The sequence below is a fragment of the Lynx rufus genome, unplaced genomic scaffold (assembly GCF_022079265.1).
Source record: "Lynx rufus isolate CCGP_SWC_20201006 ecotype Redwood Valley unplaced genomic scaffold, mLynRuf1.p SCAF_22, whole genome shotgun sequence".
Classification (NCBI taxonomy): Eukaryota; Metazoa; Chordata; class Mammalia; order Carnivora; family Felidae; genus Lynx; species Lynx rufus.
In genome coordinates this window covers 22,326,470-22,352,051 of record NW_025814837.1, presented here as the reverse complement: position 1 = coordinate 22,352,051, position 25,582 = coordinate 22,326,470, and the positions used below count along the sequence as shown (strand labels likewise).

At 35.6% G+C, this 25,582-nt stretch overlaps 1 protein-coding gene across 3 annotated transcripts in view; it reads left to right on the top strand.

Annotated features, from left to right (window-relative positions):
- Positions 1-25,582, top strand: part of METTL4 (methyltransferase 4, N6-adenosine) — a 78,690-nt gene that overhangs the window by 3,522 nt on the left and 49,586 nt on the right. For all 3 annotated transcript variants that reach the window (XM_047087035.1, XM_047087034.1, XM_047087032.1), the window contains exons 3-5: positions 527-589; positions 17,879-18,248; positions 20,683-20,752. In XM_047087035.1, the coding sequence (XP_046942991.1) occupies positions 527-589; positions 17,879-18,248; positions 20,683-20,752 (503 nt within the window). The remainder of the gene's footprint in view (positions 1-526; positions 590-17,878; positions 18,249-20,682; positions 20,753-25,582) is intronic.

The following is a 25,582-nucleotide window of genomic DNA, read 5'->3' as shown; positions in this document are numbered from 1 at the left end:
GTGTTAGTATGTTTGATTTGTACCTAGCCCTGAAATCAATCATAAAGAGCTATTGAAAATACATTGGATTTTTTTTTTAAAGATAGAACATGGATAGATCGTCTCCTCAGAAACGAAGAAGTTGGGAGTAACTATACCATATATATTAACTGATAGATAACACTTGTAACTTTATACAGCATCAGCTTTCTTGTGTTACCTGGATGTCTGTGCTACATTTTATCATTGGTACTAGTTCTTATTAATGGCAGATAAAGCTAAGGTGACCTTGTATCACTCATTAAGCTTATAATAATAGTAATAATAATAATAATAATAAATAAAAATAGAATTTTTTATTTGGGAAAGCTTACTTCCTTTGTCCATGCCCTTTTCACTGATTTTGACCTTAGTTGTCAATTATCACCTCTTAAAGACTGAGATACATGCTATGGAAAAGTGATGAAAAAGAAATACTAATATATTTCAAATTACCAATATTGTGATAGATGGCAACATAATTTTTTCCCTGTAATTTACTCTTTAGAAGCGTAAAAGATGTGTTGTTTTCAATCAAGGTGAATTGGACGCTATGGAATACCATACAAAGGTAAGGTATAAAATATTCATTGATGACATTGGAAGATTAATGTGAAGTTGTATAAATGTACAAAATAAATATGGATATTCTTAAAGATTAATTATTTTGATCAAGGTTAGAATTTAATAGTGGAGTGATTTATTGTTACTTTAACAGTAATAAACAGTTCAAACCAGTTTTTATTAAAACTTTATATACTTCTATTAGTTTACTGTTTAACATAAGTGAACTTATGCTATATTGCTTAAGTTTAGAAATTTGATAAGTTTTAAAGTCTGTTGTCCATAGCTAAAACAACTTATTAAGATGCAGAAGAAAGCATGAACAATGTAAAAGATACATTTTTAGAACATAGCGATAAAGGGATCTAGTAGTTAAAGAAATGAGGGGAAACAGAGGGTATGCAAGTATTTTAAGCTTTAACTCCCTAAGGAACCCTTTGACTGAAATGGAAAAATTGGGTTTGGAATTTGGCTTAGGAGGGATGATAATAAGTACAGTCTTGGACATGTATTAATATGATGATAGGACATAAAAGATTTTTTTATCTTTTTTGTGGGAGAATATACATAACAAAATTTGCCATTTTAACTATATTTTAGGTGTATAATTCAATGGCATTAAGTACACTCACAATATTGTGCCCTAATCACCACCATCCATCTCCAGAACTTTTTCATCATCCCAAATAGAATCTACACTGGTTAAGTAACTCCTCATTTTCCTTTTCCCATAGCCCCTGGTAACCTCTATTTTACCTTCTATATTTTGAATTTGCCTATTATAGGTATATAAGTGGAATCATATATTTATCCTTTTGTATCTGATTTATTTCACTTAACATAATGTCCTTAAGATCCATTTCTGTGTCAGAATTTCATTCCTTTTTAAGTTTGAGTAGTATTTCATTGTATGTCTATACTTCATTTTCTTTATGCAATCATTTGTTGATGGACATTTAGGTTCTTTCTACCTTTTGGCTATTGCGAATAATGCTGCTATGAATATTTGGTGTATAAGTATCTATTTCAGTCTCTCCTTTCAATTCTTTTTGGTATGTACCCAAATGTGAATTGCTGGATCATATAGTAACTTTATGTTTAACTTTTTGAGGAACTGTCAGACTTTTTCACAGCAGCTGCACCCTTTTACATTATCACCAGCAGGGCACAAGTATTCTAGTTTCTTCACACTCTCACTAATACTTGTAATCTTTCTTTCTTTCTTTCTTTCTTTCTTTCTTTCTTCCTTCCTTCCTTCCTTCCTTCTTTCATAAAAGCCATCCTAGTAAGAATGGAGTGGTATCTCATTGTGGTTTCCACTAATACATTGGGTTTTACATGTATTGAAGATAGTTGAATATACAAATGCTAAGTCTTTCAATACCAAAAGTCTTCTCTAGTTTGTTAATTTTAGAACTCTTTCTATTGCCTGGAAATGCTACTTGCAAGATTAAACTGCAGAAGTATGCAAAAATCCAGGGTCTGATATAAGAAAGATTAATAATTTTAAGATGTTAAATGAAATTAGAGAATAGAATTTCTTAAATTCATGTGCATTCGGATTGCTAAATACTTGTGACTGTTAATGATAACTATAAATTGTGAGACATTTATGTGCTACAGAGTGCAATCAAACTCTTAAGTCATAGAACAGAATATTTACAAAATCTAATTTACAACTCTTAGTTTCAGTAGTAAATTTGAATAAAGATAATATATGGCCATTTTGTTATCAATTAACGATTTTATAGAAATTAAAATCTATTGTCTATAATAGAATTTTCAAGGTTGGTACGAGGACTGTTAATAGACAAGATATGTAGATGACTTTAAGGAACATATATTAAGGAAAACCCTGTAGTAGAGCTTGTCTTATTATTTTCTTTACTGAATCTATCTGTGCCCCTCCCTTCCTTCCTGTCTAATTCATTTACTTATTTATACATTTATTCACTAATTAAATTAATTCAGTTTACTTATAAATATTCATTAAATGCCAGCTGTATACCAGACATTGTTAGCCCTGGGACTTCAGTAGAAGTAGAGCTAGATATAATGTTTCCGTCCCAGAACTTATGTTCTTGAGGGACACAATTAAACTAAACTGTTATATATATTAAAAAGCACTATCATAGAATTCTAGGATGCTAGGAGGGCACAGAGGGTGGGTGTCCAACTGAGACTTGAGGACGGGGTATCAAGAAAAGCTTTATGGAAGCAGTGATTTTGTTTGAGTCTTTGCAGTAGGCATTAGTCATATGAAGAGGGTGATGAAGAGTATTCTAGTCTTTGAGAAGAATAGGATTTGCTAAAGTTCAGAAGCAAGATGGAATAAAGTTTATTTAAGGAACTGTAAAAGGTTCAGTGTGGCTGGGCTGTGGAATGTAGAGAGAATGGTTAGAGGTGAAACTGGGGAGATAAGTTGCAGATCATGTAAGGTTTTACAAGCCCATCTTAACACATTTAGACTTAATATTAAGGGTGGTGGGAAGCTGTTGAAAGCAGATGACATGACCAGACTTGCATTTTATTTTATTTATTTAATATTTATTTATTTTTGGATGATAATGCTTTCATTTGGTAAACTTCAGAATGTACAAAGAGTATGCAGTAAAAAGTCTTTCTTTAATCCCCATCCTTCAGTCACCCGCTTCCTCCTCCCAGTGCGTTCGTAGAGTGGTGGTGTTCATATGTGAAAGATGATAAATACATATATTCCCCTTCTTTTTTATTTAGATGGTAGCATACTTGACCCAGTTTTTCACCTTGCTTTTTTCCCCTCAGTTGAACATACTTTATTTACAAACTGCTTTATGTCTCATTATTTTTCATACTTTAATTAGTCTTTAGCTGCTAACATTTAGGTATATTATACACATGCCATTTTCCACATGTATATCTTGCAGGATACAGTTCAAGATATTAAGTTTCTGGGTCAGAGGTTTGAACTTTTTGGTAGATACTGTCAAATTGCTACTGTAGAGGTTTTATCCTCTTATTAGCAAACCAGAAATGTGTAATTCTGCATATTTTCCCACATCCTTACCATTACAGTATGTGATGTATTGTTTTTGATCTTTTCCAATCTGATAGGTAAAAAATAATATTTCAGTGTGATTTTAATTTGCATTCTCTTATTAGGAGTGTAGTTAAGTATTTTCACATTCGTTTAAAAACCATTTGTATTTTTTTTATGTGAACTGTTTCTTTTGTATGTTAAAAAAATTGTGTCCTTAATTTATAAGCTCTCTCTATATGTTAGGGAAATTAGTTCTTTGTCTATGATATAAATTGCAAATATATTTTTACCAGTTTGTCATTTTAATTTTAGTTATGGTTTTTTTTTTTTTTTTTTTAGTTCGTAAGTATTGTATTTTTATTTAGTTGAATTTATTATTATTTTTTCTTTTATGAGTTCCGGATTTTTGAGTCATAGTTGAAAAGGTATTTCTTCTTCAAGACTTTAAAAGAATTTCCCCATGTTTTCTTCTAGAATATTTATTATTTCATTTCACATTTGTATCTTTGATTCATTTAGATTTCATTAAGGTGTAAAGCAAGAGTTAAGGGTCTAACTTTGTTTTTTCCGGATGACTGCCCATTTGTCCAGCCATCATCTGTTGAGTTTTTTCTCTGCTGTTTTGAGATGCTAGATATACTAAATTCACATATGTATTTGAGTTCATTTCTGCACTTTATGATTTTATTTAATTCATTTATTTTTGAGTCTCTTTTCAGGTTTTATAATATGTTTTACTATTTGATGTGCTCACCTCCCCCCCATCCTTAGTGCTTTTGTTCTACACGGTTTTTCTATTTTGTTTATTTTTCCATATGAATTTTAGAGCATTTCCTTCTTTTTTTTTTTTAATGTTTATTTTTGAGAGAGAGGGAGAGAGTGTGAACAGGGGAGGGGCAGAGAAAGAGGGAGACACAGAATCCAAAGCGGGCTCCAAGCTTTGAGCTGACAGCACAAAGCTGGATGTGGGGCTTGAACTCACAAGACTGCGAGATCATGACCTGACCCAAAGTTGGAGGCTCAACCTACTGAGCCACCCAGGCATCCCTCTGTATCAATTTTAGGATCAATTTTAACTTGGTTAGAAAAAAGAAGCAATTGGAATTCTTATTGCATCAAGTTAAACTTAAAATTTTAAATTAAGCTTACTGAGGTCTTTAAGATATTGATGATTCTGCCCCCAAACATGAATATGTCTTTCCATTTGTTTCAGTTTCTGTTGTCTTTTTATAAGATTTTCTTTTTTTTTTTTTTTTTATTTTTATTTATTTATTTTTTTTTCAACGTTTATTTATTTTTGGGACAGAGAGAGACAGAGCATGAACGGGGGAGGGGCAGAGAGAGGGAGACACAGAATTGGAAACAGGCTCCAGGCTCTGAGCCATCAGCCCAGAGCCCGACGCGGGGCTCGAACTCACGGACCGCAAGATCGTGACCTGGCTGAAGTCGGACGCTTAACCGACTGCGCCACCCAGGCGCCCCTATAAGATTTTCTTTATAAAAGTCTTGTCAATTTCTTAAGTTGCTATAGTTTTTTTTTTCTTTTAATCTCTTGTGTTTTCTAAGTAATCCTTAAAACTCCTGAAAATAGTAATACTTTTACTTACAGCTTTCCAATTATTGTATCTCTAGTTAATTTGTGTTCTGTAATTCTACAGGGTGGAAAATAAAATACAATGTTAAATCATATTTAATAGAGTATTTATCATTGTCTTGTTCCTGAATCCGTAGGCATGATTTCCTCACTAAGCATAATACTGGCTTTTGGGCTGAGCTGCAAATAGCATGTTAAAGAAATTTTCATCTCTTCTTATTTATTGTTATTATCAAACATGCTTATTGAATTTTATGAAATGTTTTTTTAGGCATCTGTGGAGGTTGAATAGCTGATTTTTCCCCTAATATTTTCCTTTGACTTTTTTCCTCATGTGCAACCATCCTTGTATTTGAAGTATGTATTCCAAATGACCATGATGTATTATTTTCCAAATGTTCTGCTAAATTTTGTTAACATTTTATTTGAGATAATGATAAGTGAGATTAATCTGATATATATTTCTTCTTTATGCATAATTATATACACATATTTGTATACATCAATATTGGAAGTTGGAAATTTTTCTTTTTTTTCCTCCTCCCCAAGTCTTTGGTGTAATCTTTTTTTTAAAGTTTGGTAGAGGGACACCTGGGTGGCTCAGTTGTTTAAGCATCTGACTTTGGCTCAGCTCATGATCTCACGGTTTGTGGGTTCAAGCCCCACGTCAGGCTCTGTGCTGACAGCTCAGAGCCTGGAACCTGCTTTGGATTCTGTGTCTCCCTCTCTGTCTGCCCCTTCCCTGCCTGTGCTGATTCTCTCTCTCAAAAATAAATAAATATTAAAAAAAATTTTTTTTAAGTTTGGTAGAGCTCTTCTTTGCAAGTATTTCAGCATGTTATCTTTTCTGGACATACTTCCTTTGACAATTTAACCTTTTTCTTCTTTGGAAATAAGTTTTAGATTAAAAAAATTTCATTTTCTTTTGTAGTCAGTCTTGTAAAGTATGTTATCTTAGAACATTGTTTCATTAAGTTTTTAAAATTTATGCATAGTCTGTGTCTATAGTTATTTCACCTTCATTATTCATATTGTATGTTTATTCTCTTTCTTGATAGATTAGCGAATGGCTTACCTAATTTATTAGTTGTTTCTTAACTTTATCATTTTTATTTTCTAACTAATGCTTTAATCTATGTTTATTTAATCCTTCCGTTAATTTTTTCCTGACTTTTTGAGTTTTCTTAATTCACATTTTTACTTCTTTTTTGTTTATGGGAGTATTCAGCATTACAAATTTTTCTCTGGGCACTGAAACATCTCATATTATGATATGTTGTATTTTAAGCACTGTGATACAAAGTTTCATTTAAATATTATGGTTTTCTAGAGATTTGCCTAAGAGTAAATTTTTATTTTATTTATTTATATTATTTTATTATTATTTTTTAAAGAGTTGTTAGTAAATTTTTAAGTTTCCATGTTGGGGTAGTATTGTTGGATTGATGGTAAATGTTTATTAAGCTCTATTAAAAAAATGCCAAATTGTTTTCCACAGTGACTGTACTGTTTTGCATTTCACACCAGCAATGCATGAGAATTCCATTTGCTTTCTATCCTCAATAGAATGGAAACCCTAGTCTTTTATTTTTTTATTTTATTTTTTTTTTAATTTTTTTTTTCAACGTTTATTTATTTTTGGGACAGAGAGAGACAGAGCATGACCGGGGGAGGGGCAGAGAGAGAGGGAGACACAGAATCGGAAACAGGCTCCAGGCTCTGAGCCATCAGCCCAGAGCCTGACGCGGGGCTCGAACTCACGGACCGCGAGATCGTGACCTGGCTGAAGTCGGACGCTTAACCGACTGCGCCATCCAGGCGCCCCAAATGGAAACCCTAGTCTTTTAAATGGGTTGCAAGCACATCTGTCTAACCGTTTAGCCTAAAGAGCCTTTTTATTAACTTGGACAGGAAATAAATCTGCCCTCTACCTTGGAGGGAGATGCAGTATCTATCTTCCATGCTGTACACATAACCTTGAAGATTTATTCTGGAACGAAAACTGTCAGTGCCTCTCCTCTCACAGAGACTCGTGGTGAATTGTCTCCCATTTGTCCTGTGAATCATGAGGTTTTTCAATCTGAATATTGTAAACAGGCAATATTGTTGGCTCTGTGGGAACTGGCACTTTTTCTTCTGTCCTTTGGGTGGTTCTTTTCTTGGCCTTGGATAGTTCTCTCACACACTTAAGCACATGAGTACTTAAGGGAATTTTTCCAGGGTGACTACCTATACATCTACAGAGTTCTCCCTTTGGGTGGCTCTTTCCTCTCTGGTACTCTGTCCTGTGAAATCTTGTCACAGGACAAGATGATCTCCCCATATTCTCTGCTTTGTCTGCTCAGCTCTGGATTTCTCCCAGCCTCTGTCCAGATTCTTCCTTCTTGTTGTCTTAGCTGGGGCAGTCAGTAGGCCTTACCTATGATTTCTTTCACTGTCCTTTATTACTTGATGTTCTGTATCTTGAAAGTTATTGTTCCTGTTACTCCATCTTGGTTGAAAGTAGAAGTCTTTGGCTGTTTTGAACATTTTTTCTTTATCATTGAGTTTTAGCAATTTGATTATGATGTTCCTTTAGGCAGTTTTCCCCTCCTTTGTTTGTTAAGCTTGAATCTGTGAATAATAGTCTTTAGCAAATGTGGAAATTTTTGGCCATTACCTCTTCAAATATTTTTTCTGTCCTTTTCATTTAGACACTTGTGTAGTGTGTTGTTTTCAAGTGCACTAATCTTTTCTTCTTCAGTGCCTGCTATTAGTACAACCTAGTGTATATTTCATTTTTATATTGAACAGGCATACCTTGTTTATTGTGCTTTGTTTTATTATACACTTTGCAAGTTTGTGGGATCCCTGCATCAAACGAGTCTGTCAGCGCCATTTTTTTCCAACAGCATTTGCTCACTTTGTGTCACATTTAGGTAATTCAAATTTTGTTATTATGTTATATTTGTTATGGTCATCTGTGATGAGTGATTTTTGATGTTACTATTGCAATTGTTTTGGGGCACCACAAACTGTGCACATATGAGATAGCAAACTTAATTGATAAATATTATGTACTCTGACTCCTCCAGCCATCAGCTGCTCCCGTTTGTCTCTCTCTCTTTGGGTCTCCTTATTCCCTGAGACACAACGGCCTTGAAATTAGGTTAATTGATAGCTCTGCAATTTTCTCTAAGTGCTCTACTGAAAAAAAGAGTTGCATGTCTCATACATTAAATCAAAAACTGGAAATGATTAAGTTTAGTGAGGAAGGCATGTCAAAAGCTGAGGTATGCTGAAATGTTGGCCTCTTGCACCAAACTGGTAGCCAAGTTGTGAATGCAAAGCAAAAGTTCTTGAAGGAAATTTAAAGTGTTAACCCAATGAACATAGGAATGATACATTCAGCCTTATTGGTGATACAGAGGAAGTTTGAGTGGTACGGATAGGCGATCAAACCAGCCACAACATTCCCTTAAGTCAAATCCTAGTCCAGAGCAAGGCCCTAACTCTCTTCAATTCTATGAAGGCCGAGAGGTGAGGAAACTGTAGAAGAAAAGTTTGAAGCCAGCAAAAGTTGGTTCATGAGGTTTAAGAAGCCATCTCCGTAACATCAAAGTGCATGGTGAAATAGCAAGTGATGAAGTAGAAGCTGTATCCAGAAGATCTAGCTAAGGTCATTACTGAAGGTGGCTACACTAAACAAATTTTCAATGTAGATGAAACAGCCTTCTATTGGAAGAAAATGTCATCTAGGACTTTCAGTGCAAAAGACAGGCTGACTCTCTTTTTAGGGACTACTGTAGCTGGTGACTTTAAGTTGAAGCCAGTGCTCATTTACCCTTCTGAAAATACTAGGGCCCTTAAGAATTATGCTAAATTTACTCTGCATGTGCTCTCTAAGTGGAGCAACAAAGTCTGGATGACAGCACATCTGTTTACAACATGGCTTACTGAATCTCTTCAACCCACTCTTGAGATTTACTCACCGGAAGAAAAGATTCCTTTCAAAATAGGGCTTATAAATAATGCACCTTGTTGCCCAAGAGCTCTGATGGAGATGTACAGTCAGATGAATGTTGTTTTCATGCCTGCTAACACAAAATCCATTTGGAAGCTTATGGATCAAGGAGTAATTTTGACTTTCAAGTCTTATTATTGAAGAAATACATTTCATAGGGTTATTGCTTCCACAGACAGTGATGCCTCTGATGGATCTGGGCACAAAGTCAATGGAAAATCTTCTGGAAAAGATTGACTATTCTAGATGTCTCTAAGAACATTTGTGATTCATGGAAAGAGGTCAAAATGTCAACATTACTGGGAGTTTGGAAGAAGTTGATTCCAACTCTAAAAGATGACTTTGAGGGGTTCCAGACTCAGTGGAGGAAGTAACTGCAGATGTGATGGAAATAGCAAGAGAACTAAAAGTGGATCCTGAAGATGTGACCCAGTTGTTGCAATCTCATAACAGAACTTTAAAGGGTGAGGGTTTGCTTATGATGAATGAGGGGTGCTTCTGAAGGATGAGCAAAGAAAGTAGTTCCTTCAGGTGGAAGCTACTCTTGGTGAAGATGCTGTGAATTGTTGAAGTGACAACAAAGACCCTAGAATATTCCATAAACTTGGTAAAGCAGCAGCAGAGTTTGAGAGGATTGACTCCAATTTGGAAAGAAGTTCTACTGTGGGTAAAATGCTATCAAACAGCATTCATGCTACAGAGAAATTGATGTCCATGAAAGGAAGAATCCATTGATGTGGCAAACTTCATTGTTGTCTTATTTTAAGAAATTGCCATAGCTGCTTCAGCCTTTAGCAACCACCACCCTTATGAGTCAACACCCATCAACATGGAGGCCAGACCCTTCGTCTGCAAAAAGAATATGACTTGCTGAAAGTTGAGATAATAGTTAGCATGTTTTAGCAATAAAGTGTTTTTTAATTAAGATATGTACATTATTTTTAAAGACATAATGCTCTTGAGCACTTAATAGACTATGTCCGGTTTACAAAATATAGCTTACAGCCCTTGCCTTCAAATAATTCCCTTTATTATAAAGATAACTTGCTTTATTCTGGTGGTCTAGAACCCAACCCACAATATTTCTGTGGTATGCTGTAGTTTTCTTCTCTGGAAGCTCAATTTTTTTTTTAGTAGTTTTTATGTCTCTGAACATTCTCATTTTTTGCTTTACATTTTAGGACATATGAATATGGTTATGATAAGTGCCTTATTATCCTTTTTTTTTTGCTCTTGTTCTCAATCTTTTAAATGGGCTACAAGTAAATCTATTCATACATTTCTACTGTTTGTATCATCTGTATTATTCCTATGTGTGATTATTCCAACATTATGTTGTGTTTTCCTTCTTTATATACCTGATAATTTTTTTAAGTTTTTTTTTTCATTTGTGTTTTTTGAGAGAGACAGAGTGGGGGAGGGGCAAAGAGAAAGAGACAGAGAATCCCAAGCAGGCTCCCCACTACCAGCACAGAGCCTGACATGGAACTCCCAACTTACAAGTTGTGAGATCATAACCTGAGCTGAAAACAAGAGTCAGATGCTAAACTGACTGAGCCACCCAGGCACCCCTATACCTGGTAATTTTAAATTTTATTGTAAGATGTTTCAATTGTAGCTTATTGGGTACTAAATATTTTCATTTTCCTATAAATAATCATTTTTTAAAAAAATTTCAAAATGTTTATTTTTGAGAGAGAGAAAGAGAGCTCATGAGCAGGGTAGGGGTAGAGAGAGAGGGAGACAGAGGATCTGAAGCAGGCTCTGTGCTGAAGCAGAGAGCCCAGTGTGGGGCTCAAACTCTTGAACTGAGAGATCATGACCTGAGCTGAAGTCAGACGCTTAACGACTGAGCCACCTGGGCACCCCATCATATTCCTATAAATATTCCTGAACTTTGTCTTGGACAAAGTTACTTTGAAACTGGCTGATCCTTTTGTGATTTTCCTTTTTCTTTTTTTTTCTCTTTTTAAAAAATTTATTTATTTTTTAATTTACACCCAAGTTAGTTAGCGTATAGTGCAACAATAATTTCAGGAGCAGATTCCTTAATGCCCGTTACCCATTTAGCCCATGCCCCCTCCCACAACCCCTCTAGCAACCCTCTGTTTGTTCTCCATATTTAAGAGTCTCTTATGTCTTGTCCCCCTCCTTCTTTTTATATTCTTTTTCATTTCGCTTCCCATGTGGTCATCTGGTTTGTATCTTAAATTCTTCATAGGAGTAAAGTCATATGATGCTTGTCTTTCTATGAGTGACTAATTTCACTTAGCATAATATCCTCAGTTTCATCCACGTAGTTACAAACGGCAAGATTTCATTCTTTTGGATTGCTGAGTAATACTCCATTGTATATATATACCACATCATCTTTATCCATTCATCCATTGATGGACATTTGGGCTCTTTCCATTCTTTGGCTATTGTTGATAGTGCTGCTATAAACATTGGGGTGCATGTGCTCCTTCAAAACAGCACATGTGTATCCCTTGGATAGATACCTAGTAGTGCAATTGCTGGGTTATAGGGTAGTTATATTTATAATTTTTTGAGGAACCTCCATACTGTTTTCCAGAGTGGCTGCACCAGTTTGCATTCCCACCAGCTGTGCAAAAAGACCCTCTTTCTCCACATCCTTGCTAACATCTGTTGTTGCCTGAGTTGAGTTGTTAATGTTAGCCATTCTGACAGGTGTGAGTTGGTATCTCATTGTGGTTTTGATTTGTATTTCCCTGATGACGAGTGATGTTGAGCATTTTTTTTTCATGTGTCAGTTGGCCATCTTGATGTCTTCTTTGGAGAGGTCTTTTGCCCATTCATGTCTTTTGCCCGTTTCTTCACTGGATTATTTGTTTCTTGGGTGTTGAGTTTGATGAGTTCTTTATAGATTTTGGATCCTAACCCTTTATCTGATATGTCATTTGCAAATATGTTCTCCCATTCCATCGGCTGCGTTTCAGTTTTGTTGATTGTTTCCTTGCTGTGCAGAGGCTTTTTATTTTGATGAAGTCCCAATAGTTCATTTTTGCTTTTGTTTCCCTTGCTTCTGCAGACATGTTGAGTAAGAAGTTGCTGTGGCCAAGGTCAAAGAGGTTTTTGCCTGCTTTTTCCTCTAGGATTTTGATGGCTTCCTGTCTTACATTTAGGTCTTTAATCCATTTTGAGTTTGTTTTTGTGTGTGGTGTAAGAAAATGGTCCAGGTTCATTTTTCTGCATGTTGCTCTCCAGTTTTCCCAGCACCATTTGCTGAAGAGAGTGTCTTTATTCTGTTGGATATTCTTTCCTGCTTTGTCAAAGATTAGTTGGCCATATGTTTGTGGGTCCATTTCTGGGTTCTCTATTCCATTCCATTGATTTGAGTGTCTGTTTTTGTGCCAGTACCATACTGTCTTGGTGATTATAGCTTTGTAATACATCTTGAAGTCTGGGATTGTGATGCCTCCAGCTTTGGTTTTCTTTTTCAGGATTGCTTTGGCTATTCAGGGTCTTTTCTGGTTACATACAAATTTTAGGATTGTTTATTCTAGCTCTTTAAGGAATGCTGGTGTTATTTTGACAGGGATTGCATTGAATATGTAGATTGCTTTGGGTAGTATTGACATTTTAACAATATTTGTTCTTCCTATCCAGGAGCATGGAATCTTTTTCCATTTTTTTGTGTCTTCTTCAATTTCTTTCATAAGCTTTGTATAGTTTTCAGTGTATAGATTTTTCCCTCTTTGGTTAGATTTATTCCTAGGTATTTTATGGTTTTCGGTGCAATTGTAAATGGGATCGATTCCTTGATTTCTCTTTCTGTTGCTTCATTATTGGTGTGTATAGGAACGCAACCGATTTCTGTGCATTGATTTTATATCCTGCAACTTTGCTGTATTCATGAATCAGTTCTAGCAGTTTTTGATGGAATATTTTGGGTTTAGCATCATGTTATGTTTGAAGAATGAAAGTTTGACCTCCTCCTGGCCGATTTGGATGCCTTTTATTTCTTTGTGTTGTCTGATTGCAGAGGCTAAGACTTCCAATTCTATGTTGAATTAACAATGGTGAGAGTGGACATCCCTGTGTTCTTCCTGACCTTAGGGGCTAAGCTCTCAGTTTTTCCCCATTGAGGATGATATTAGCAGTGGGTCTTTCATATATGGCTTTTATGATCTTGAGGTTTGATCCTTCTATTCCTACTTTCTTGAGGGTTTTTCATCAACAAAGGATACTGGATTTTGTCAAATGTTTTCTCTGCATCTATTGGGGTGATGGTGTGGTTCTTTTCTTTTATTGATGTAATGTACCACATTGATGGCTTTGTGGATATTGAACCAGTCCTGTATCCTAGGTATAAATCCCACTTGGTCGTGGTGAATAATTCTTTTAATGTATTGTTGTATCCGGTTGGCTAGTATCTTGTTGAGGATTTTTGCATCCATGTTCATGTGGGAAAGTGGTCTGTAGTTCCCCTTTTTAGTGGGGTCTTTGTCTGGCTTTGGAATCAAGGTAATGCTGGCTTCATAGAAAGAGTTTGGAAGTTTTTCTTCCATTTCTGTTTTTTGGAACAGCTTCAAGAGAATAGGTGTTAACTCTTCTTTAAATGTTGGGTAGAATTCCCATGGAAAGCCATCTGGGCCTGGACTCTTGTTTTTTGGGAGATTTTTGATTACTAATTCGATTTCTTTACTGGTTATGGTTCTGTTCAAATTTTCTATTTCTTCCTATTTCAGCTTTGATAGTTTATATATTTCTAGGAATTGTCTATTTCTTCCAGATTGCCCATTTTATTGGCATATAAGTGCTCATAATATTCTCTTGTTATTGTTTGTATTTCTTCTGTGTTGATTTTGATCTCTCCTCTTTCATTCTTGATTTTATTTTTTTGGGCCATATCTTTTTTCTTTTTGATCAAACTGGCTAGGGGTTTATGAATTTTGTTAATTCTTTCACAGAACCAGCTTCTGGTTTCATTGATCTGTTCTACTGTTTTTTTTTTTTTTTTTTTTTGGGGGGGGTTTTGATAGCATTGATTTCTGCTTTAATCTTTATTATTTCCTGTCTTCTGCTGGTTTTGGGTTTTATTTGCTGTTCTTTTCCAGCTCCCTAAGGTGTAAGGTTAGGTTGTGTATCTGAGACCTTCCTTCTTTAGGAAGGCCTGGATTGCTGTATACTTCCTTCTTATGACCACCTTTGCTGCATTCCAGAGGTTTTTGGCTGTGGTATTATAATTTTCATTAGCTTCCATGTACTTTTTAATTTCCTCTTTAACTTCTTGGTTAGCCCATTCATTCTTTAGTAGGATGTTCTTGAGTCTCCACATGTTTGTTACCTTTCCACATTTTTTCTTGTGGTTGATTTAGAGTTTAATAGCATTGTGGTCTGAAAATATGCATGGTATGATCTCCATCTTTTTGTACTTACTTAGGGCTGATATGTGTCCCATTATGTGATCTATTCTGGAGAATGTTCCATGTGCACTGGAGAAGAACGTATATTCTGCTGCTTTAGGATGAATGTTCTGAATATATCTTTTAAGTCCATCTGGTCTAGTATTTCATTCAAAGCCATTGTTTCCTTGTTGATTTTCTGTTTAGGTTATGTGTCCATAGCTGTGAATGGGGTGTTGAAGTCAACTAGTATTATGGTATTATTATCAATGAGTTTCTTTATGTTTGTGATTAATTGATTTATATATTTGGGTGCCACCACATTTGGAGCTTAAATGTTTACAATTGTTAGATCTTCTTGGTGGATAGACCCCTTAATTGTGATATAATGCCCTTCTGCATCTCTTGATACAGTCTTTATTTTAATGTCTAGATTGTCGGATATAAGTATGGCTACTCTGGCTTTCGTTTTTTGACCATTAGCATGATAGATGGTTCTCCATCCCCTTACTTTCGATCTGAAGGTGTCTTTAGGTCTACAGTGGGTCTCTTGTAAACAGCATATAGATGGATCTTATTCTATTACCCTATGTCTTTTGATGGGAGCGTTTAGAGTGAGTACTGAAAGATACGAATTTATTGCTATTATGTTGCCTGTAGAGTTGGAGTTTCTGATAGTGTTCTCTGGTCCTTTCTAGTCATTGCTGCTTTTGTTTTGTTTTGTTTTGTTTTGTTTTTGTTTTGTTTTTTTGGTCTTTTCTCCCCTCAGAGAGTCCCCCTTAAAATTTCTTGCAGGGCTGGTTTAGTGGTCAGGAACTCCTTTAATTTTTGTTTGTCTGGGAAACTTTATCTCTCCTTCTGTTTTGAATGACATCCTTGCTGGATAAAGAATTCTTGGCTGCATATTTTTCTGATTCAGCACATTGAATATATCCTGCCACTCCTTTCTGGCCTGCCAAATTTTTGTGGATAGGTCTGCTGCAAACCTCATCTGTCTTCCCATGTAGGCTTAGGACTTTTTTCCCTTGCTGCTCTCATGATTTCCTCCTTGCCTGAGTATTTTGTCAATTTGACTATGATATGCCTTGTTGATGGTCAGTTTTTGTTGAATCTAAAGGGGGTCCTCTGTGCTTCCTTGATTTTGATGTCTGTGTCTTTCCCCAGGTTAGGAAAGTTTTCTGCTATGATTTGCTCATATAACCCTTCTACCCCTATTTCTCTCTTCCTCTTCTGTGACCCCTATGATTCTGATGTTCCTTTTTTAATGAGTGACTAATTTCTCTAATTCTTAAATCGTGGTCTTTTGCCTTAATCTCCCTTTTTTTTCCTGCTTCATTATTCTCTGTATGTTTGTCCTCGCTGATTCTCTGTTCTGCCTCATCCATTTGTTTTTTTCAGTACCTTGTGTACTCTTTCTTTTCTCTCCAGCTGCTTTTGGGGGTTGGTGGATGCTTTCCTGTGCTCTCCCCCTCTCCCTATCCTCTCTCCACAAGCAAAAACAGCTCCCTACCCTCCGCTGTTTCTCTCTCCCCCAGTTCACCTCTCCATGCTATGTACGTGCCGAGTTCTGTGGTTCAGGTTGTTCAGATTGTTGTGTTAACCCTCACATCAGTTTTCTAGGTGTACAGTATGGTTTAGTGTTGATCTGGCTGCATTTCAGGGACGAGAGGCCCCAAAAAAACTTCCAGGCTGTTCCGCCATCTTGGCCCCCTGTGATTTTCTTAAACAAAGTTTTGAAGCTTGCTCTAAGCTTTTTTAGTTAGAACCAGAGCAGCCTTTATTTTAGAGCTATTTTTCTCCCCAACATTGAGGCAATACCCTTTTGAGTAGTCTACCTGTTGCTTTGTGAATTAGGAGATTTTCCATTCTGGCTGTTGGGAGCATTGTTCCCAGCTCTCTATGAGCTCTGTGTATTGTTCCCTATGATCATTTCACATCTATTTCTTTCCCTGGCCTTGGGTAGACTTAAGTGGACCCTTCTGCAGCTTATAAGAACTCTCTGTGTAGTCTCCTCTTTGGTATCCTGCCTGGCAAATTCTAGCTACTTTGACCTTTCCAGACCTTTCCAGCCCCATCTTCCCAAGTCAACTCATGGACTCTGAAAGGGTCTCCTTCTCTGTGCTGCTGCCTGGAAACTCTCAAGGTAGTAAGCTGGAGAAATCATTTTGTTTCTCCTTTTTTTTAGGGACCACTGTTCTTCATTACTTGACATCCATCTAAGGTCTGAAAGCCTTTTTAATAAATTACACATTTTATACATTTGTAAAAAGTAATTTCAGATGAAAAGTGAAATCTGACTTCTGGTACTCCATCTTGTCCAGAAGTGGAACTTAGATTTCAATTTTATAATTATTGTAGTTATATTTTCTCAGAACTGTGTTTTTATGTTCATTTAACAGTTTCTTTTTTTTTTTTATTAAAAAAATTTTTTTTAATGTTTATTTCTTGAGAGAGAGAGACAGAGTATGATTGGGGGGAGGGGCAGAGAGAGAAGGAGACACAGAATCCAAAGCAGGCTCCAGGCTCCAAGCTGTCAGCACAGAGCTCAATGTGGGCCTTGAACTCAGAAACTGCGAGATCATGACCTGAGCTGAAGTCGGACACTGAACCGACTGAGCCACCCAGGTGCCCCAACAGTTGGTTTTTTCTTTACAATTTAAGTACTATATTAGAGTTAAAAGGTATGTTTATTTTAAAAGTGGATCACTAAAGAAACAATATTATATGTGATTTAAACTTAGTTTGCTTTACAGATTAGAAATTCTGCTTTCTTTTGGAAACATGCATGTTATCAAATTCACCCTTGTTTTGTTTTTTTTCAAATTCATCTTAATACCTTTTTTTTTTTTTTTTTTAGATGGGGGGGCGGTGAGTAGGGAAGGGCAGAGGAATAGAGATAATTTTGATCGGCTCTATGTCAGCCAGAGCCCAACCTGGGGCTCAATCCCATGACCCTGAGGTCATGACCTGAGCTGAAATCAAGAGTTGGATGCTTGACTGAGCCACCCAGGCACCCTTCGTTTTAATACATTTTTAAGAATGTGTTTTTTTAATGTGCATTATTTAGTTATTTAACTGTAAGTGAATTTATGAGGTTTGTTTCATTCCACATTTAAGAAACAGTACTTCAAAGGTATACTCACATAGTTTTATTTTTACATTGTATGTTAAAATTATTTTAGTGTAAGCTTTAAAAATATTGATTTCATCCATAAGTTCAAATACTCAAAACATAGTAGGAATTTCATTATTTAGGTAATTGTTTTAATGTTAATGACTTTTTAATATACTGTAACAAATTTTTCTTACAGATCAGGGGACTGATTTTGGATGGCTCTTCGGAGTTAATCCAAGAAGGCCTCAAAAGTGGCTTTCTTCATCCACTTTCTGAAAAATGGAACAAGTGTAGTGAGCCCATTACTTTACCACTTGATACCTGCAATTTGTCAGAATTATGTGCAATGGCAAAGCATTTGCCTTCTCTGAATGAAATGGAACTGCAGGCATTACAATTGACGGAAGAGGATATGTCTGTTACAGAACAGGATTTATTTTCACGGATTGTTGAAAACAACTCTAGCTCTACAAAAATCATTACGTTAATGGGACAGAAATACCTGGTGCCACCAAAAAGCAGTTTTCTTTTGTCTGACATTTCTTGCATGCATCCACTTCTGAACTGTAAGTAATTATGCTATTAGAAAAATACAATTTTTCTGTGGCATTAAAAGTCAAGAGCTAGTCTGAATGCTGAATGAGGGTCAACATTTTATGAGGATAGGGTAAACACTTCATTTTCTCTGTGTAATTTTTGTTTAAAAATTTTAAAAGTGCTGAGTTTGGGTTTAAAAAATTAAAAAAAAATAAAAAAATAAGAATTATGAACAAAACATCAAAAAGTAATTAGTCCCCATGAGAGCAAACACAGTTGTTGCTCTGTACTTTGGAATTCAGGATACAGTTGGTTTTGGCCAAACAATTTTATTTAAAATTTAAAAAAAAAATTAAAAATTTTTTTTTGGAGAGAGAGTGTGGGTAGGAGAGGGTCACAGAGAGAGGGAGACACAGAATCCAAAGCAGGCTCCAGGCTCTGAGCTGTGAGCACAGAGACCAACGTGGGCTTGAACCTACAAACCATGAGATCATGACCAGAGCTGAAGTCAGATGCTTAACCAACTGAGCCACCTAGGCACCCCTAAACAATTGTATTTAACTTTTCTTTATAGCAAATTAGAAACACTTCAGATATGAATATTTACACCATAACCTTTTAGGTTACATATTAAGTTAATGTTCACATTTATTGTCTAAAATTTCTTGAAATATTTTCCTGTATAATGTTAACACAATTTAAAGATTGAAGTCCACAGCTGAATTTGGATTTAGATTCTGAAGCTTAACTGTTAGTCTTTGGGCTAATAAAAAGAGCCTTGGTTTCCTCGTTTATAAAATGGATATGATAATAACCTACTTCTGAAAGTCATTTTGAGGATTAAGTGAATTAATATGCATCAATTGCTTATGTCAGGGACTTATATGTATTTAATAAATTGTTACTATTATAATCTAAGAGATGAGGTAGGAAAGAAATATTTAAATTTGCTATTTATTGTTATTTGGGCATTTAATAGCAACATTTTAAGGTATTAATTGACATAGTTCATTAAGGAAAAGCTTCTTTTAATTGCTATCAAGCCGTGTTACATACGAGTGGTTATTCATGTCAGATTCTTCAGGGTAGATGACAGGATAATAAATTAATGGGAAATTATGCTATTTTGAATGCTGTTTTCCATTCTTTTTGATATTTGTCACTCTAATAGTTTGAAAACTGTTACTTCCTCATTTTAATTTGCACTGTTTTGATTATGTATGAAATTCTAGATTTACCAAAATATAGCTATGTTTATAAAAGCTATGTTTATAAAAGGACAGCTCTTCCTTACAGTAAAATTCCAACTAATAAATGTGGGTAGACTGATAGAACTAGAAAGTTTCTATCTGGCAAACACCATAGTAATTGGATGTCAAAGTGGTAGGTGAAAAGATGAGACATGGGATATTTGCATGGTCTGAAAATATCTCCTTACATGATATTTATTAATTACAAAGGGAAAACTGGAGAAACTTGGTAGACAGCACTTTAACCAAGTGATTAGAGTTAGTATCACCAATAATGAGACATTTTGACATCTCTTATTTCCTGATTACTTTGGTAATACTCTTGCCAAAAATTAATAACTAAATTTAATCATGAGGAAGTACCAAACCCAAATTAGGAGACATTCTATAAGATAACTGGCCAGTAGCCTTCAAAGTGTCGGTAATAAATGACAAAAAAAGACGAACTTTTCCGGAGTGGAAGAGATTGAGGACACATGGCAACTAGATGCAATGTGTGATCCTGGTTTGGATCCTGGGCCAGAAAAAGGCAATTATAGACAATTGGGGAAGTTATATTATGGTGGGCATATCAGGTTTAAGATAAATTATTTCAAAAGAAAGTTTAAAAAAAGTAAAGCAAAAAACCCAAAAAACCCCAAAAAACTAACCCCTCCTACATTTGAAAGGACCATATTAACATGGCTGCAAAGATTTATAGGGCATTTACACATGATTGGTATCTAGCTAAGTGAGCTGTAGTTATTTTCAGGTAGTCTTTGAATAAATAGCAATAGGTGAAATTATGTTAAAATTCTAGTTGTACTAAATTATAAGGGAAATTTAATTTTTCTAGGTTAAATTATTCTATTTGAATAAATGCTACAAATCCTTTTGTTGCATTCCATTATATTTGTATCTGTAGTAAATGCACTTTTAATATTTATTTATTTATTTTTTAATGTTTATTTTTGAGAGAGACACACACAGAGTGTGAGTGGGGGAGGGGCAGAGAGAGAGGGAGACACAGGATCTGAAGCACGTTCCAGGCTCCAAACTGTCAGCACAGAGCCTGACGCGGGGTGGCTCGAACTCACAGAATGTGAGATCATGACCTGAGCTGAAGTCAGACACTTAACTGACTGAGCCACCCAGGCGCCCCATTGCACTTTAGTTTTTAAAGTGATCATCTATGGAAGGTATTTTCTGAAATACATTGTGTGTTTGTTTTCAGGTAGGAAAACATATGATGTAATTGTGATAGATCCACCATGGCAGAACAAATCAGTTAAAAGGAGTAACAGGTAAGAATAAATAAATTACCTATTAGATGTGGTTTCTAAAAGATATTGTCCTTTGTAAATTCTAGTTACATATGCCAAAAGCATTATTTTGAGATAAAGTTTGTCTGAAACTACTAAAATATTTTCATTTAAATTTTGTTTATTTTTAAAAATATTTATGTGTCTATGTACATATGTTTGTATGTATTTATTTAGAGGGCACACGTGAGCCTGGGAGGGACAGAGGGAGAGGGAGAGGGAGAGAGAGAATCTTATGCAGGCTCCAGGCCCAGTGTGGTGGCTCAACTCAGGGCTTGAGCCAAAATCAAGAGTCAGATGCTTAACCAACTGAGCCACCCAAGTGCCCCTTTTCACTTAAATTTTTAATTTCCCTAAATAGGTAATTCTCTTGGATTAGAACTATGTATAGGTAAAATAAAAGTGTCACAAGTGATATACTTATTAATGACTGAGGTTACTGACTGAACCAGTTCAGGGATATTTCTATAACACCAAATGGCAACATTTTTGCCTTCTTTGATATCAAATTTTTAACTTTGGAAATATGTACCAAAATATGGGCATACCTTGTTTTATTGTGCTTCACTTTGTTGTGCTTTGCAGTTATTGCCTTTTTTTTTTTTTTTTAAATTGAAGGTTTTTGGCAACCCTGCATTCAGCAAGTCTTTGGCATCATTTTTCCAATAGTATTTGCTCATTTTGTGTCTCTCTGTCACATTTTGCCATATCTCAGACTTCTTCATTATATTTGTTACGGTGATCTGTGATCAGTGATTAACTCACTGAAAACTCAGATGATGGTTACATTTTTTAGCAATGAAATATGTATGTTGTTTTTTAAGAAATATTGCTGTTGCATACTTAGTTGATGAGTGTAGTATAAGCATAACCCAAAATTAATTTGACTCACTTTTTTTTTTTTTTTTTTTTTTTTATTTTTATTTTTGGGACAGAGAGAGAGACAGAGCATGAACGGGGGAGGGCCAGAGAGAGAGGGAGACACAGAATGGGAAACAGGCTCCAGGCTCTGAGCCATCAGCCCAGAGCCCGACGCGGGGCTCGAACTCACGGACCGCGAGATCGTGACCTGGCTGAAGTCGGACGCTTAACCGACTGCGCCACCCAGGCGCCCCTGACTCACTTTTTTAAAGTGATATTAGCTTTGTTGTGGTGGTCTGGAACTGAACCTGCAGTATCTCTGAGGTATGCTTGTATAGTTTTCCTCAGTAGCTGCTATGAATGAATTTGTCTACCCTATCTTTAACTTTTTAACTTTGTCAGCTTTTTTGTATGTCATCTCTTAGAGTAATCAGTTTAATTACTAAGAGGACATTTCTTTTTTTTTTTTTTAATGTTTATTTTTGAGAGAGGGAGGGGGAGGGGCAGAGATTGGGGGAAGGGCAGAGAGAGAGGGAGACAGAATCTGACGTAGGCTCCAAGCTCTGAGTGGTCAGCACAGGTCCCCATGAAGGGCTTGAACTCACAGACCACGAGATCATGACCTGAGCCGAAGTTGAACGTGTAACCGACTGAGCCAGCCAAGCGCCTCTCCTTTTTCTTTTTTTTATTTATTTTGAGCGGGGGGAGGAGCAGAGAGAGAGACAAAGAGAGAGAATCCCGAGCAGGCTCCATGCTGTCAGCACAGAGCCCAGTGCAGAGCTCCATCTCACAAACTGTAAGGCACCACCTGAGCCAAACTGAAGAGTCTGCTTAATGGACTGAGCCACCCAGGTGCCTCGAGGACATTTCCTTTTAATAGTTTTTTTTTAAAACTTTAAGTTTTCCTCTCTTATACTAGTGAATATCTTCAGTTATATTTCCTCTGAATGTTCAGGTCTAGACTTGAACACTTCCTATTACCTTGACTTCAACTTCATGTGAAATTTCTTTATCTCCACAATTATCTCCAGTTTTCTTGTCGTTTTTTGTTTATGAGCTGGGATATTTTTCTCTTAAAGTTGCAAGAATCATACAGAGTATTCTTGTATCCTCTATGTGTGTGTTTGTATGTAGATATCTATACATAATTTTTTCTAAGCCATTTGAAAATAAATTATTTAAGAGAAAAAGTTACTCTGAAATATTTCATTCTATATTTCCTAAAAACAAAGAAATTCTCACATGTCATCATAATGCAATTGTCAAAATAGGTAATTAACATTGATATAGTACTGTTATTGATATAGCACTAGTATCTCATATATAGACCTTATTCAGGTTATCAGTTATCCCGGAAATTTTTGGCAAAATAAAATCCTGGATCATGCCTTATATTCAGTTGTCATGTCTCTTTAGTATCCTTTAATTTGGAAGTTCCTGAGTCTTTTCTCAGGAACTTTTCTCAGGTGTTTCAGGAAATTGACATTAAAAATTTTTTTTAATTTTTTATGTTTATTTTTGAGAGAGAGACAGAGCATGAGCAGGGGAGAGACAGAAAGAGAGGGAGACACAGAATCTGAAGCAGGCTCCAGGCTCTGAGCTGTCAGCACAGAGCCTGATTTGAGACTGGAGCTCATGAACCGTGAGACCATGACCTGAGCTGAAGTTTGATGCTTAACCCAAGTGAGCTATCCAGGCATCCTGGCAATTGACATTTTTGAAAGTAGCAATAAAAAAGTAATACAGCATCCATTGATGAGTCTTGCCCAAATCACTTATTTTTTTAAGGTAGTTGCTAAATGGTGATTGTACATGTATGGGCTCATTTTTGGGCTCTCTATTCTGTTTTGTTGATGTATGTGTGTTTCTTTGTACCATTATCGTACATTTAATATACTTTGCAATCAGCACGATCTTCCTGCTTTGTTCTTAAGACCACTTTTGCTATTTAGGGCTTTTGTAGTTCCATACAAATTTTAGGATTCTTTGTTCTAGTTGTTAAAAATGCCATTGCTATTTTGATAGGGGTTGCGTTAAATCTGTAGATTGCTTTGTGTAGTGTGGACATTCTCACGATACTAATTCTTCGAGTCCATGAGCACAGTGTATATTTCCATTTATTTGTCTTGTCTTCAGTTTTTTCCATCTATGTCTTACACTTTTCAAGAATACAGGTCTTTCACTTCTTTGGTTAAATTTTTTCCTAGGTATTTTATTCTTTTTGGTGCAATTGTAAATGGGATTGTTTCCTTAACTTCTCTTTCTGATAGCTCATTATTAGTGTACATAAATGAAATGGGTTAGATTTCTGTATGTTCATTTGGTATTGTGAGATTTTCCTGAATTATTTTTTTAGTTTTAATAGTTTTTCAGTGGAGCCTTATGGTTTTCTATAGATGATTATTATGTCATCTGCAAGTAGTGATAGTTCTACTTATTCTTTTTCAATTTGGATGCCTTTAATTTTTTTTTTCTTACCTAATTGATGTGGCTAGGATTTCCAGTACTATGCTGAATAAGTGGTGAGAATGGGTATCCTTGTCTTGCTCCTAATCTTGGAGGAAATGCTTTCAGCTTTTCACCACTCAGTATGATTTTAGCTGAGGGTTTATCACATATGGCCTTTATTATACTTGGTGTGTTCTTTCTGTATCCACTTTTTTAGGGTTTTTATCATAAATGGATGTTGTATATGTCAATGCTTTTTTTGCATCTATTGAGGTGATCATATTTTATCTTTAATTTTGTTAATGTGGTACATTATATTGGTAAATTCCACTGGGTCATTGTGTATGATCCTTTTAACATGTTGATTTTGATTTACTAATATTTTGAAGAGGATTTTTGCATCTGTGTTTATTGGGGATATTGGCCTGTAATTTTCTTTTTTAGTGGTATCTTTGTCTGATTCTGGTATTGGGGTTCTGCTGGCCTTGTAAAATGAGTTTAGAAGAATTTCTTCCTCTTCAATTTTTTGGAATAATTTGAGAAGAATAGTTACTAACTCCTCTTTAAATGTTTAGTAGATATCATATATGAAGCAATCTGGTCTTGGACTTTTGTTTTCTGGGAATTTTTAAATTACTGATCCAATTTCATTACTTGTAATTGGTATATTCAGATGTTCTATTTCTCTGTGATTCAGTCTTGTAAGGTTGTGTGTTTCCAGGAACTTATGCATTTCTTCAATGTTTTCCATTTTGTTGGCACATAATTCTTTTTAGTACTCTTCTGTGATACATAGTCTCCTACGTATTTCTGTGGTTTCAGTTGTAACTTCTCTTTCATTTTTGATTTTATTCATGTGAGCCCTTTCTTTTTTCTTGATGAGTCTGACTAGGGTTTTTCAATTTTAACTTTTTAAAGAACCAGATTTTAGTTTCATTGATTTCTTCCTCCTCCTCCTCCTCCTCCTCCTCCTGCTCCCCTTCTTCTTCTTCTTCTTCTTCTTCTTCTTCTTCTTCTTCTTCTTCTTTTTTAGTTTCTATTTCAGTTATGCCACTATAATCTTTTTTTTTTTTTTTAATTTCCACTCTAAACTTTGTTATTTCCTTTTTTCTACTAACTTTAGGCTTTGTTCTTATTTTTCTAGTTTAGGTTATATTGTTTATTTGGGATTTTTCTTCTTTCTTCTTTTTCTTTTTTCTGCTACAAGCTGCTTTATTGCTCCTTCTTTCTACATCTCATGTCAGCTGTTGCTCGTGGCCTGGGACCAGCCTGAGTGTCACTACCCAGCAGGCCAACCTTACAGACTATCCACAACTTCCCTTCCTTTCTGGAAAGCAAGAACCCTCATTTATGCCCCCACATGCCAGCTTCAAGAGGTCTGACACACAGCTGTCACAGTGTCCTTTTGGGAAAACAGTTTATTCTCCCTAGCCTCAACTGAAAGCCCCTTTTCGTTTTAGTACATGTTTACTCCAAATTACAGAATTCTCAGTTATCAATAAG